The sequence below is a fragment of the Temnothorax nylanderi genome, unplaced genomic scaffold (genome assembly GCF_030848795.1).
Source record: "Temnothorax nylanderi isolate EJ_2023f unplaced genomic scaffold, tnyl_v1.0 TNYL_tig0115_pilon, whole genome shotgun sequence".
NCBI classification, from domain to species: Eukaryota; Metazoa; Arthropoda; class Insecta; order Hymenoptera; family Formicidae; genus Temnothorax; species Temnothorax nylanderi.
The window spans coordinates 510,820-524,751 of NW_027249177.1; the positions used below are offsets into that span (position 1 = coordinate 510,820).

The 13,932-nt window shown below is 38.8% G+C and overlaps 1 protein-coding gene across 8 annotated transcripts in view; it reads right to left on the bottom strand.

Moving 5' to 3' along the window:
* The window catches only part of LOC139776244 (uncharacterized), a 139,124-nt gene that overhangs the window by 114,315 nt on the left and 10,877 nt on the right, over positions 1-13,932 (bottom strand). Inside the window, exon 1 of one of the 8 annotated variants that reach the window (XM_071712790.1) lies at positions 8,416-8,435. The exons of the other annotated variants lie outside the window; for them this stretch is intronic. Within the exon in view, the coding sequence (XP_071568891.1) occupies positions 8,416-8,420 (5 nt within the window). The 5' untranslated portion in view covers positions 8,421-8,435. Of the gene's footprint in view, positions 1-8,415; positions 8,436-13,932 lie in introns of those variants that run through there. 8 annotated transcript variants of the gene reach the window in all.

The window sequence follows — 13,932 nt, forward strand, 5'->3', positions numbered from 1 at the left end:
GACGGTTGTACAGTTGTACTGTTTTGGCATGTTGTCAAAAATACTAAAAACTGATACAACTATAAACTATAAACACATCTGCCTCATAGCCAAGCACTAATACTAGCTCAAAAAAGATATAATAAAAACTTCGATATTTAGAAAAACTTTAGTTTTTCAGGTTAAGCTCGTAATTATCATGTTCTTGTCCCGTTTGTATTACAATATCATTATAATTTCTTATACATAAGTTCTTTGCTTTTCATTAAAAAGTTGTAAATTGGAAAGTAAATTGGACGGGTATCAAACCTGTTAAATGATTATAATACGCAACAGTCCTTTATTGAAGGTTTACTATTAATCTTCGAAAGTACATGCATCCTAATATAAGTTTGCAAAAACTCAAATAGCAGAAAGATTATTTCAATAAACGCAACTTGGGTATATCAAAAAATTAAGATTTCTTTGCAAGAAAGAAAAGATTTGATCGAATATAGAAATATTTAAAAAAGTAAATAATAGAACACTTTGAAGATTACTTTTATATCCACAGATTCAAAGAATTAACTAAAAATTTAGTAATTTTAAAACTAGAAAGCAGCATCATATAACATTAAAGAACAATTTTTTTTTTTAGAATAAGGTCACGTTATAAGAATACTGCAAAACTTTTATAAGAGGGACACTATAAACGTCTCACATTATTTTCAGAGATCTCTAACACGATAGATTAAGTCCAGATTAGATAAGAAAAACATAAAGGAGACAAATATTTCACGTAGAATCTTGTAGCGCTCGGCTGACGGAACATTACAGCCGCAAAGGAAATCGCGAAAGTCGAGGTGAATAATAGCTGGCGAATAATCTCGAGTCTAAAAAGTTAATCCGTTGCGAATTTGCTTATCTGGCTCGGAAGTTCCATCTCCGTGACGGGCATCTCCAATTGCGAACCATGCCTATCTCTCACAAAATTCTTATTCTACAAGGATTAGATAATGGTATCTCGGTTTATATATAGGGTGGCAACAGATACACATCTAGGTTGCCCCATAACGGATCTTTTGCGTTCAATTCATCGTTGATTTTTCTACGAGAATTTAATTGCACATATTCCCCTGCAATCTTTTAATACTTAAGCAAAAAATTAATTAACATTGAATGTTAAATATTTTAGTAATAGTAGTAATATATGTGTATTGATTAATATGTAAGAAATAAGAGAAATATATTGAACAATCTTAGCAACATAGAATTTTTTTAATGTAGCTGAAGAACGTGATTAGAAGTTAATAACAGCAATGGCAGATACTCGTATATCGATTTTATCTTGAGGTAGTGGCAAGAAATAATAAAGCTGATAATCAAGAAACGATCGATAGGTAGTAACGTCGAGAAGATCCTATGTGATAGAAAAAAAAACGAGGATTCGGAAAAACGCAATTCAGTTTTCGAGCATACTACGATCTGCGCATAATGCGTCACGACAAAATTACAGTAGCGATACCGTAGCGATAATTACCGTACGGTCTATTTGCACAGCGCGATGAAAACAAAGTCAACGTTTTACACTCCGCACGAAGGACTGCAACTTCTACATTTATTTTCTTCATAAAAATTATTTTAATTCTTCCAACCAAATTTTATCAAAAAATATAAATGAAAATTGAGCGAAAATTACACATCTTTGACCTTTGCGTTATTAGCGAAGAGGAAACGGGTCGCTTGGATTCTGCAAATGTGCGATGGCAAAAAAAAGAGAAAGAGAGGGAGGAATAAACGATTTCGCGCGAGCCGATCGTAATCGCCGCAGCCCGGTCGTTATTCTTCACTGCTTGGAAAAGTCGTTTCTCTTATTGCCATTGTCGTTTCGCACCATTCGACTACTTTGACCCTCGACCTTCTGCATCCGTCGAGCATGCTCATATGTACAATGCATACAGATACGAGTGCATCACGCTCTTATACACGCTGGTTCCAAGTTCACTGCAGCAATCCGTTTTATCTACGTGAGTTAATTTGCTTTCAACTCGGGCTTTGCTTTAACAAAATTTTGACTTGTATAAAGTTACAAAGATTAAAAAGCTGAAGAATTTCTTAAGTGTTGAAAAAATCGTGAAAAACAAGCTTAAAAAGCGAGTTCAATAACATTTTTCAGAGGAACGACGATAAGAACTTATTGCACACGTATGTTGATCATCACTTCTATTTTTCTCGATTATAATACTTTGTTCGAACTTCTTCAAAATTCCGTCTTTGAACCTGACATATTATGCAAGAGAGGCTATGCGTACACAATTCACAGATTTTAAAGTTAAATTTACGCGAATGAATGGCACTATCTAACCTTTGTTATGTCAAACCGGAATATAAGAATGCGAAGATCGATAACAAATGTGCGATGTGCGGAAATTATGTATGTCAACGTTTTCAAATAAAGCCGCTCAAATTGTATGTTAATAACGGTTACGATATAATTCATTGCAGTCTCAAGGTGAGAATGAAAAATTTTAACATACAATGATGTGCTCGTGTAGGTACATCGTCACGAAGTACATTGCGCGAATGTAATGTGGAAACTTTTATTTCCCAGCGATTGCACGAGTCATATATACGTGTTGACGAGATAATGAAAAGCAAAATCCCTTTTGCACATAATAATTCTACTAATATTTAGCGATAGCTTCAAAATTATCGTAAGATCATCTCCTTAAGATAGACGAAGAATAAAATATCGCGAGATCTTTATCCGGAGTAATAAAATTCAGAATAAAAATATATCCTCTTGATCTCAATTCGAATGACGCAATTCTACCTTTGTTTTCTTTTCTGTTCGCGGGTGGGTGTTGGAAACGGCGACCGAGTGATATCGTGAAAAAAAAAAGAGGTTGATCGTCGGCGGAATTAAACATAAGGCGCATTTCGAAGTGACCCCGTCAAATTCTCTCTCTCTCTCTCTCTCTTTCTTTTTTTTTCTCTCGAGATAGCAGCAGACCGTCATTGGACGCGCATCGCGATGCGATGGTGATGTAACTTCTCCTTCTTTGTTCTGCCTCGCCGGCCGCGTCCGCGTCGTGCGTGTTTGCAGACAGTTCGGCTATCTGGGCAGCTGAGAAACGGACGGACCGGATCTTTCCTCGAATCGTGCGAATCGACGTGTTCGGTATCGCAATTTCGCGGCGCGCCGTAATTCTACCCTCCGAGAGCGGGGCTGATAAAAGTCTTGAGCAGACCACAGTCGAGTATCTGCGAAGTACGAGTATCCGCCGGATTAACATTCTGCGGTCTAACTGCCGACTGCCGCACGTAGTCGAGATCATTGAAGACGAGCGCGGATTTTTTCGGAAGCTATTGCAAATCTTGACTCAGAGACGGAAAGACAGAAAATGCTAGAATATCGAAAAAAAGGAGAGAATTTTAGATAGATAAACTGTTTAATTAAAATTTACAAAATTTACAAAATTATTTTCTTGAATTTTACACAAATATTTAAAAAGTCGTCTTTTGTTATATAACTATTATTTTTCAAAGATAGAAAATAATTTCTTTCCGTACGCTTGTAGCTTTTTAATCTTATAATCTTCTGAAATATATATCATTGAACGGATGACAGAAAATAAAAATATTGCTTGTTATTTTAATGTAAGCTTTTGTAACATCATTAATAAGAAAGATTTATGTATTGAGGAAAAAGAGAGAACCGAAAAGAAGTCGTTATATAATACTAAGCGATAGTGGAAGATTCGTATAAAATTTACGAAGCAATCGTCGTAACGATATTTAATGAGCTGCGAACGCATCGAATTATCTCGCATGCTACTCGATATACGAACCGCTTCGTACCGCTCCTTATCGTACGTTATCGTCCGTACGAACCCAAGATAGTGTCATTTAGCCAGTAGAAATAACAGATAATCGCGAAATTAAACTCACAGTCTATTTAGATCAAGATTTGCTGTGAAAGTCTAACGGTATTTACCTTTATAAAACCAGTTATTTCGTGCGTATTTCATGAATAATGAATATTTATAGTTGTTGTTCAACAGCTATTACTTATTACTATTGCGAGATATATTTTAGATACTGTACATGCAAAATAAACTGGAGAAGCAAAATAAAGTTGAACCAAGCTCTTATCAACAGATTACTACCAACTTTACTTGTTAATTATATCAATAGTCGAACGATGTTTCTATTTAAAAGTTTCCTCCCTTTCCTGGATTTATAAATCTCGTGGCAAGTAAAAGAAAAAGCTCCCAGCGCTATTTAGAATACGGAAACGCGCGGAAATCAGAAACAGCGCCGCGAGTTACCGAATCCCATCTTAACGGTTAACGTCAGTGGTATAGCGGTGGTTCACAATGCGTCCATAAAATTTACAACGCTGTAAAAGCATCGCGCGTGCCAACTCGACCACCAGCAGCAGCAGCAAGCGCAGCGGAGACGATGTCCTCCCCATATAGAGAATATTTCCCGGCGCTGATATCCTAGTTTACGTCACGTTCCCTCCTGCCCATCGTCCGTCGTCCGTGAATGCGACGGTCGTGCGCATTAACAAAAATCAATAACCAATAATTATGGTCGCCGTGGTGGCTGTTGCCTCCCCCCCCCCTCCCCTCCGCCTCCGTCGTCGTTGTCATCGTCGCCGTCGTCTTTGACGCCTTTGTCTCGTCGTTAATGATCGCGCGTTCGTTGCCGAGAGGGAAAGAGAGAAAGAGAGACGGCTAACGGCTTCCACGGCGCGTGAGTCTCCCGAGGGCGCATTTTTGCGAGAGGCAAAACGCGGTCACGCAGACGTGGGGAGCAAGGAAAGAAAGCCAAGGCGACGCTATTTTTCCCGCACGGACGAACGGACGGGATGGACGTGTATGGACGAAAGAACGAACGGATGGATGGACGGACGGACGGACGGACGGACGGATGGATGGACAAACGCACGAGTGCGTACGGCTCGCGGCCGGCCGGCTCGACGATAAGAGGAGCCTTGGCAACGTCGCAGCACGCACCGGAGAGAGGATCTATATCCCGACTCGGTGCGACGCGACGCGACGCGAGTGACGCGACGCGATGCAGCATGCCGCACGGTGCGTTCGGCTCGGCTCGGCAACGCTCGCGGCCGAGCCGCAACCATGTGACTCACAAACGCATTCTATTCGGACCGATTTCGCATCTTCCGTGCGCGGTCTGCTGCTAGCCGAGACGCAATGGAACGGAAAGATAATCCCCGAGGAGAAATATTTATTGAAATTTTCTTAGGTATATCGCTTTGTCGCGGTAGGCTCTGCGAAAGATTGGTAGAAAGGATAATCCACGGATTATCCCATTGTCCCATTGCGGTATAAGTATAGAATAGATTGGAGTCGAGAAATATAATGAAATGTAAGGATAATAGCGTAAGAAATTTACAGCCTAGTTTTTATACATTTACCTAACATTGAATGCAAAATCTACCGAATAATCTGATGAACTAGGCTTTGTTCTTTATCGGGAAACAAACGAGTAATAAAATGTTATATTTCTCTTAATTAATTCGATTCAATAGAAGCTTTTTATCAGAGTTTTGATTACCGAAATACCTAACATTAATATTAAAACATCCAAACGCCGTGAACAAAGAGACCCACGAAAAGAGCAACCGATAAAACTTTCATTGCGCAGAAGACCTGAAATGGAGAATGTACCGATGCAATCAGGGTTTTTTGGGTACACTCTGTAACTGTCTACCGTCGGTGCGCGCGATGGGCTATTTAGTAGTCGCGATACTTAACATTATTGCTGACGGCGGAATCAGTTACACGGCGCCTACCGCGGCTAGCCAAGTTTCTATTTTGCTACATGTGGCTCGCACGCCGCGTGCAGCATGCGTCGACAGTGACGCATTGCATACGCGATGTGCTACTTGCAGCCGGGGATAGCGAACGATAACACGACACCCGCTATCGAGATACCGGTATCATAATTTGCCGCGCGAAGTATATTAGATATTATAGAGTGGCAGTTAATGTTGTTTAATTATAACTATATTAAATTAGCGCTAAGTACTGTTTAACCTGTCGAGCTTAATTCGAAAAAAAAACTACGTATGTAAAACGAGAGGAGCATGCATAATGATCCACCTACTCAGCCGCCGTATCGGGAGGCAAAAATATGATCTCGTAGCGAAGTTGCTTACAATATCAGGAAGTTGGTTGCAGTTGGGGGTTTTTTTTTTTTCTTTTACTTCAAGCGAGTTGAGCCGCCGCTGTAAGCGAGCGTCTGGCAACAAAACCGGTGGTAGAGATCGGTTGGCGTGCAAAAGGCGGTCTCTCACAAACACGTGCGCTGACGCAAAAATGCAGCTCCCGCGCGGGCTGCCGCTACCGCTGCTGCTGCTGCATTCATTTGCAACGCACACTTCGTCCATGCCACTCTCTTTCTCTTTCTCGCGCCTGTCCGCCGCACCACCGGTGACTCAGTATCGTTGAATTCAAACTTCTGCCGTATGCGCATTCTGCTGCTGCTGCCCGAGCACCCATACACTCGCGTCTTTGACCGACCGACCGACCGACGCGACGCGACGCGACTTGTTTCACGCGCGACCGAATGCAGGAACGCGAGCGCGTTCCAGTTATGAAGAAATGTTACAAATATTCGACTAACGAGCGGATAAACGCCAATAGAGACAATGACCTACAATTTCCCACTATCTCATTCGCACGATAAATGTTTGATAGGTTTGACAAGTGTTAAGCTCGTAATTATAGGCTTTACTTGAATCTCATCTCAAAAACTCGCATCAAGTGAGATACAGAATGAGGTTTTATATCCGGAGACACTATTGAGACGGATCAGTCGCATTTTGATTAGCGCTTAAACTGAGATTGTTTAATTGAGAAGCGGTATGACTACTCGAGTGAGAAACCTTACGCTTTTTAAAGTGTTACACATATTCTGATAAATTAAATTCTTGCGAGATACCTCGTAATATTATATATATATATATATATATATATATATAATATATATATTTTTTTATAAAATAAGCACATATATGTATAAAATCTGAGACATATATAACATTATACACTTATTATGAACAAACGTTTTTTTTTCTTTTCTTTGTCCCATATTTAAAAATTAATTAACATAGATAGTATCACGTAATTATTTTTATCAGTTATTTCTTTTCAATTAAAACAAATTATCAATAAATATAGGTATAATAGGAGAGGCTATGAAAGATTAGTGCATTGAAACAAAATTAGTGCGTTATGACCGTAAATAGTATCAAAAATCATTAACACGATTTTTTTATTACTTAAACTAAAAAAATATACAAGATTAAAATGTTTCCTGTCTCTTTATTATCTATGTACATTAAACTAGGATATGGTAGAAAGAATTCATTTTTATTTCACATACATAAATATCTTAGTCCAATCTTCATCTCCGTCCATCTGACATGAAAAAAACCATGAAGAACTAATCCGAAAATTTAATTAATTGTACGACTTAATGCTACACGACTGCCCAAATAGTATTCTAAAGATCGTATCTTCATGGTATTTTCAACGTTTTCTAAAATATTCTTGCCTGCGTAAAATGCTCGGTAAAAAATGTAAATTGTAAAAGATACGATTATCTTTACATATATAAAAACAATTTTTCTTTTATGTGTTGAGATCACTTTCTAGTTTCTACCGAGCTGCCTCTGCGAAGTATATTTCCTATCTATTTTCTTGACATGTATATTTGTGAGTTTATACTATAAATTTCAAGCACTCGCGTAATGATACACCGATATAATGAGGTCTGTTTTATGAGCTTGATGTATGCACAAGTGTCTAGTATGTGCATTCATTCTCGTATGCATAATAAATCGACGAATGACTGTACGATTAAATATTAGCACTAATCTGTCGTAGCCTCTCCATTTTGAGGAAATAAATCTAAGTAATTTATTTGTAAGATTCTAATGCTATTAACTTGAATTTTCAATTATTTTTACATAATTATGCATCTTCTGCATATATATTATGAAAAATTTCGTAGATTCATTGCCTCGTATTAAAAGCTCATTTTTCACTCACTGGTGTGATGCGCAGAAGCGGAGTTATAACACACCTACATTAATCTATAAGCATATAGTGGGAGATAACCAATCTCCTCAAATATATTCCAATTACAACAGTGTTCAAGATAACTAATGTTTCAAAAAATAATTATAACACATTTTTTTATATCCTTTTTCCTTTCAAACAGATAATTTAATAATCACGTAATTATATTTTATTAAATATTTTTAAAAAAATATTTCTTAAAACGACTAGAAATTTAGTATGTACCGTGTATTACACAAAATGATGCAAAATATAGGCGTACAGAAATGCGCCACGCGACTGCCACCGCAGTAAATACGTTAACAATAAAACGGAAATAACTAAACAAAAGATTGCTCACCCCATGGTTGCTCCGCTGTTGCCTGATGCCTCCCGGGCCTCCACCTCTTCCACCCCCCTCTATATATATATTTCTCTCTCTCGTTCCTCGATGGCTGTTTCTTCGTGGTACTCGCACAACACTCACTCGTAGGAACAAGGTTAATTACGATCGCGCGCGCGAGCGTGTTACGCATGGATGCGATGATCGCGCGATACTTCGCACGGCAATCTCGACGTTAATCGCGTCGCGACGCGCACTTTATTACCGCGACGGAGCGAGTGCAGCGCGAGGAAAGCGCGTCATGCCCGCTCGATAGCCGTGACGCGTGACGTCTCGCAAATTAACGCAACGGCCGAAAATGGCGGAGCGAGTCCTTCGGATGCTGCAGAAAGGTGCAATCCCACTAGAGGAAAACGCAGGAAAACGCGGAACGGAAAAGAAGCATAGTGGGAGGTAACCAATCAGAACGTTTCTCCAAAGACCGTTCCGATTTTTGGACTACCTAAACAGGATCAATCACGTGACTGCGAATACCCAGTTTCTTATAGATGCCCTGATGCATATTATCCTGAGAATTTTTTGTTATATTTTACCCTTAAATTCACTACAAACTTGGGACAACTTGGCAACCAAGGAATTTTTAAAATATACAAAAGACATTTTACAAACAACGTGATAAAAATTACCATGCAGATTGGTAAATATTGAAAAATTATTGAAATTTCCTAAATATATTTCAGTAAAATTAATCAAATATATTTTATATTTTAATGAAATAGATATTAATATTTCTTATTATGGTGGATATTAATCAGAATAGCTCACATAAAATTCTTGGTGGTACATGTTGTCCCACAACTATATACCATGATTTCAGGGTAAATTTTAAGAGAAAATGCTCTCCGTTTCTTATAGATGCCCTGATGCATATTATCGTCTTTTAGAGAAACGTTCTGATTGGTTACCTCCCACTATGCTTCTTTTCCATTCAGTTTTTCCGTTCCGCCTCCACGTTTTCCTCCACATGAGATTGCACCCTAATGGACGATACGCTCGCGCGTTTTCGGGCGATGATTGGCTGCGTTTTGCCGAATCTCTGCTTAGCTAAGCGCAAAGTAGCAATTAAGTGTGATTGGTTGGACCCAAAGGTAAGAACCAATCACATTCAATTGCTACTTTGCGCTTAGCTAAGCAGAGGTTCGGCAAAACGCAGCCATTGTGTCATGTTAAGTCGCGAGTACACGAGCGCCCGAACGGGCAAACATTCCGCGGAATGCGCAAGGTCCCCGAGCGTCAACGCGCCGACGCGACGGCTCTCGCGCGATCGGGCGAAATCTCGCGACGAAATAAATCGGACGACGCGTCTTATCTACGTCGTGCGACGCTCACGAACGCCGGATTCACGCTACACGCTTGACAAATATTCAAATGCCGGGTTAACTGCGTATTATACTCACTAATCGGACGCGTCGCGACACCGCTCGACCCGTCCGGAGTCGGTCCGCTCCGCGCCCGCGCTATTTTGACAATGGCTGATAAATTCGAGGGGAACCGCGGCAACTTCACTTCGATTCCGCGCGACACGACGCGAGTCACTTCGCGCCGTTAGCGAGGATGGACGAAGGGGAATGTCCCCCAATATATACGCGAATAGGATAATTTCGAGTAAATTAATGTTTAATCTGAAAATTAATTTAATAATAAATGTTTAATTTGAAAATGTATAACCTGAAAACTCTAACAAATTAAACTTTAAACCTTTTTTTTTAGTTTCTAAAGTCTTCCGAAAATTTATAGCTGACAGCGCCAATGGTCAATTTTATCATTACGCAACGAACTGCCAAGAAATATACGATCGAGAATCGATATCACGTACGATACATATGTACTTGCTAAGTATTTTGCGAGTTTGAAATACATGGATTAATAAAACGATTGATATATCGCAGTTTTCCATTGCTTGGAACACTCCATTCGTATTCGTCAATCACCTTAAGGAGGGTCCATATTATCGAGCAGAACCGCGAGCCGAACTTCGCCGCGAACCGATCATGCGTCCATATTATCGAGCCAATCTTTGTCGGCTCGATAATTTCGGTTCGTGGCGAAGTTCGGCTCGCGGTTCTGCTCGATAATGTGGACCCTCCTTTACGATCTCAATTCGAAAAATCACATTCGAATCGGCGAACAAAAGCGCGACGCGAGATATACAGATACTCGCCGAGCTGAGTGTCGTTAATGAGATAATCATTGGCCGAAAAAGATGACAATGGAATGACGATTGGCTTCCTGCCGCGAACGAACGGCGCGAAATTCGTGCATCGATAAACCGCCGCCGCCGCGCCGCTTCGATCCTGAAAATTGTTAAGACGCGCGCTCGCGCGATATAATCCGCGGAAGTTAATTTATCGCACGTGCTGATACATAACAACTGCGATCGCGTTTCGAGAAATGATAGGAGAGCCGACCGCCTCGCTCGAAGCTCGCCGTATGAATGACCGACCGAACGTAAAGACGGCGCGCGGCATAGCGTCGCATGTCGCAAAAACAAACGTCGAGCGTTGTATGTAGGTACACAGAGTCGTCGCCGCTACGAAATACTTATAATTTTACGAAACGTACGCGCCGAATAGTACCTGCTGTGTAATCCGAGTTGATCACAATGAATGGATTACCATCGCACATCTGGGGCTCCGTTTTGTGAACTCGCCGACGTCATGTAAGTTGATGAATAATTCTATTCGATTGAGAGCGATTTGGAAGCTTTTAATTTTTCTTGAATTTGATGAGTATTTTGCGATTTAATTGTCACGTGTGTATTACTGGAAATGTGAATACGATTGATTTCAAACATTTTATTTAGACGCGATTAAAACACAATATTTTGAATAATAAAATGTTATGTAATATAATTCGAAATAAAATAATATTTGTAAAATTTATATAATTCAAATTTTACTTCTCTCCGATAAAAATTCGGGAAAGAAAACCAATAATAATTTAAGTCACATAAATATATTTTCGATCAAAATAAAGACAAGGTATTTTCATTCTTCAAATAAATATATTTGACAAAACAAATATAATATTTATTTGAAGAATGAAAATGCCTTGTCTTTATTTTGATCGAAAATATATTTATGTGACTTAAATCATTATTGGTTTTCTTTCTCAAATTTTTATCGGAGAGAAGTAAAATCGAGTGATTTTAACAAATCAAGAATTGTCATTTTTAATAATAAATGAAGAAAATCAGATTAAGCCATCATAAAGAATGTTACGACACAATCTCATTCTTTCTTTCATTTATCATCAGAATTTTATTGCTCTCGAGACATAGAAAATTCGAAACAAATTATAATAAATTCATGTGACTCCCCTATATATCCTTTTTCCAATAAAACGAAGATACACTTTATTTCTCAAATAAAGCTTAAATTTAACATGCGAGCGAGTTTATGAAAAAGATTCATGCAAGAAAGTGGGTTTCGCTGCTTTCTTAATTAATAAGCAATATAAGAGAATTATTGTTCAACATTATCATTCAGGGCATAGAAGTGTGATAGAAAATAATGTTCTAACTTCTAGTTGTAACACTTTAAAAATGTTTTTCTTGAATCGCATACACTGCACATTACACGAAGTCAGGTTTTTTATACGAGTAATCTTGTTTCGCTTCTCAGTTAAACATTTAAGCTATTGGAATTATTTAAACGCTCGATTTCTTCTCAAGTCATCTCCGAAGCACGCTTGAATGATATGCACTTTTTCCTCGACTCAACTGAGACGAGATTCAGGAACTATTAATACATCCTCTCACAAGAATCGATTATTGAACCGTAATAAACGGAACACTGGCTGAGACAAACTTCATTTAAACGTTCTTAGTTGAATCGCGATTACAAATACGATATTACGAATATCAAATTGACTGTCAAGATCGGTTTATTGAACAATATCGCGTTTCAAGATTGATTTCGTTTCGAATTCCTCAGCAGAAATGTGATTACAAATTACCTAGGTCTGGACTACTAAAATAGAAATAGAATAGAAATAGAATCGATCGATGGAAAAACGAAAGTACAATAAAAATTCCATTTTGAGGAAAATCCATTTAAAGTCTGTATTCTATCTTACGAAATATCTGAAGGTAAAATTTATTAATTGCTAATCGCGCAGCTACCAAACTATTTAATGGCTCAACACTTTTAAACGTATTTCTCTACATTCTGGACTTAGGCACGTACTATGACATTTAACAACCGAAACGTACGGTCAAGTCATCACATAATTCCATCGTATTCGAAACGCACGGCATCGATCTTCGTATCTTACGCAGTCGCAGATATCCGAAACCTTACTGTCACGTTGCGACAAATTAGAATGTCACGTCATCGGTCTGAGGTCTTTAGAGTTACGTCCTCCTTCCAACTATTAATTCCGCCTGCAAATCTCGAATTAGTCGATAATAATAATTTCCAAAAATTATGATAACGAAGATTTTTCGGAATAATAATTTTACGATAATGAAGTTAATATTAAACGTCACGTATTAATTCAAGCGAAATATTACACGTATTCAATGTTTATGTAATCTATTATTTTATTTGTATAAAAAGTACTCATTTCTCTCTCTGACATTTATAATTTTGTAATTGTTAATATAACTCATATCATCATATCAATACTTAATAAGTTTTATTTTATTTAGCACAGTAACTCACGAAACTGATCAAATCGGACGAATTCTTACGAATTTCTTTTGAAAAAGTGGAACAGACAGCTAGCGCGCGCGGGCGAGAGAGAGAGATCATATTATAGATATTTGTTTGTTTATGTTATGTTCGTATTGAAATTTTCATCGATTGCCTTCTTCGAATCAGTTAATCATTATAGATAATTGTTGCATAATGATATAAATACAAGTTCTTTGCTCTCCTAATCAAGGTATTAAACAATATAGAAAATCTAAATCGCGTCGACGATCATTTCTAAACGTTATGGAAAAAAACAAAGAAGTTCGTTGATCGCGGCACAAAAATATCGCTGGGGAACGTGCTGTTTTTTTTTTTTTACTGTCGAGTACGGTAACCCTATAATCTCACTAATACCGTTATGCGAGTCCACATGCTGCACCCGATCGCGCGAAATGCGATTCGGAGGAGTTGCGTCGTTGCGCAAATTTCTTATCGTGGCTCCGTTCGTTTTCCGTGCATAGACGCTCGTTCTCCCTCCGCGTCGCCGCCGTGATATTTTATGCCCCCGTCTAGGAGCGGTTCTATCCGCGGGAATATCTCGCAGCGTAAAAGTTAACATCGATAATTTAACACGACGCCGCGCCGCGCCGCGGAGTCTATTGCGGCAATGGAGTGTTAAGTAGTCGAGAGCGCCGTATATACTTATACGCGGCTGGCTAAACGAGACGCCACAAGCGCTTGAGTTATCGGCCCACGTGTTTCCATAACGCGCGAATTATTGCGAGAGAGAGAGAGAGAGAGAGAGAGAAAGAGAATTTTATTGACGAAAAATGCGAAC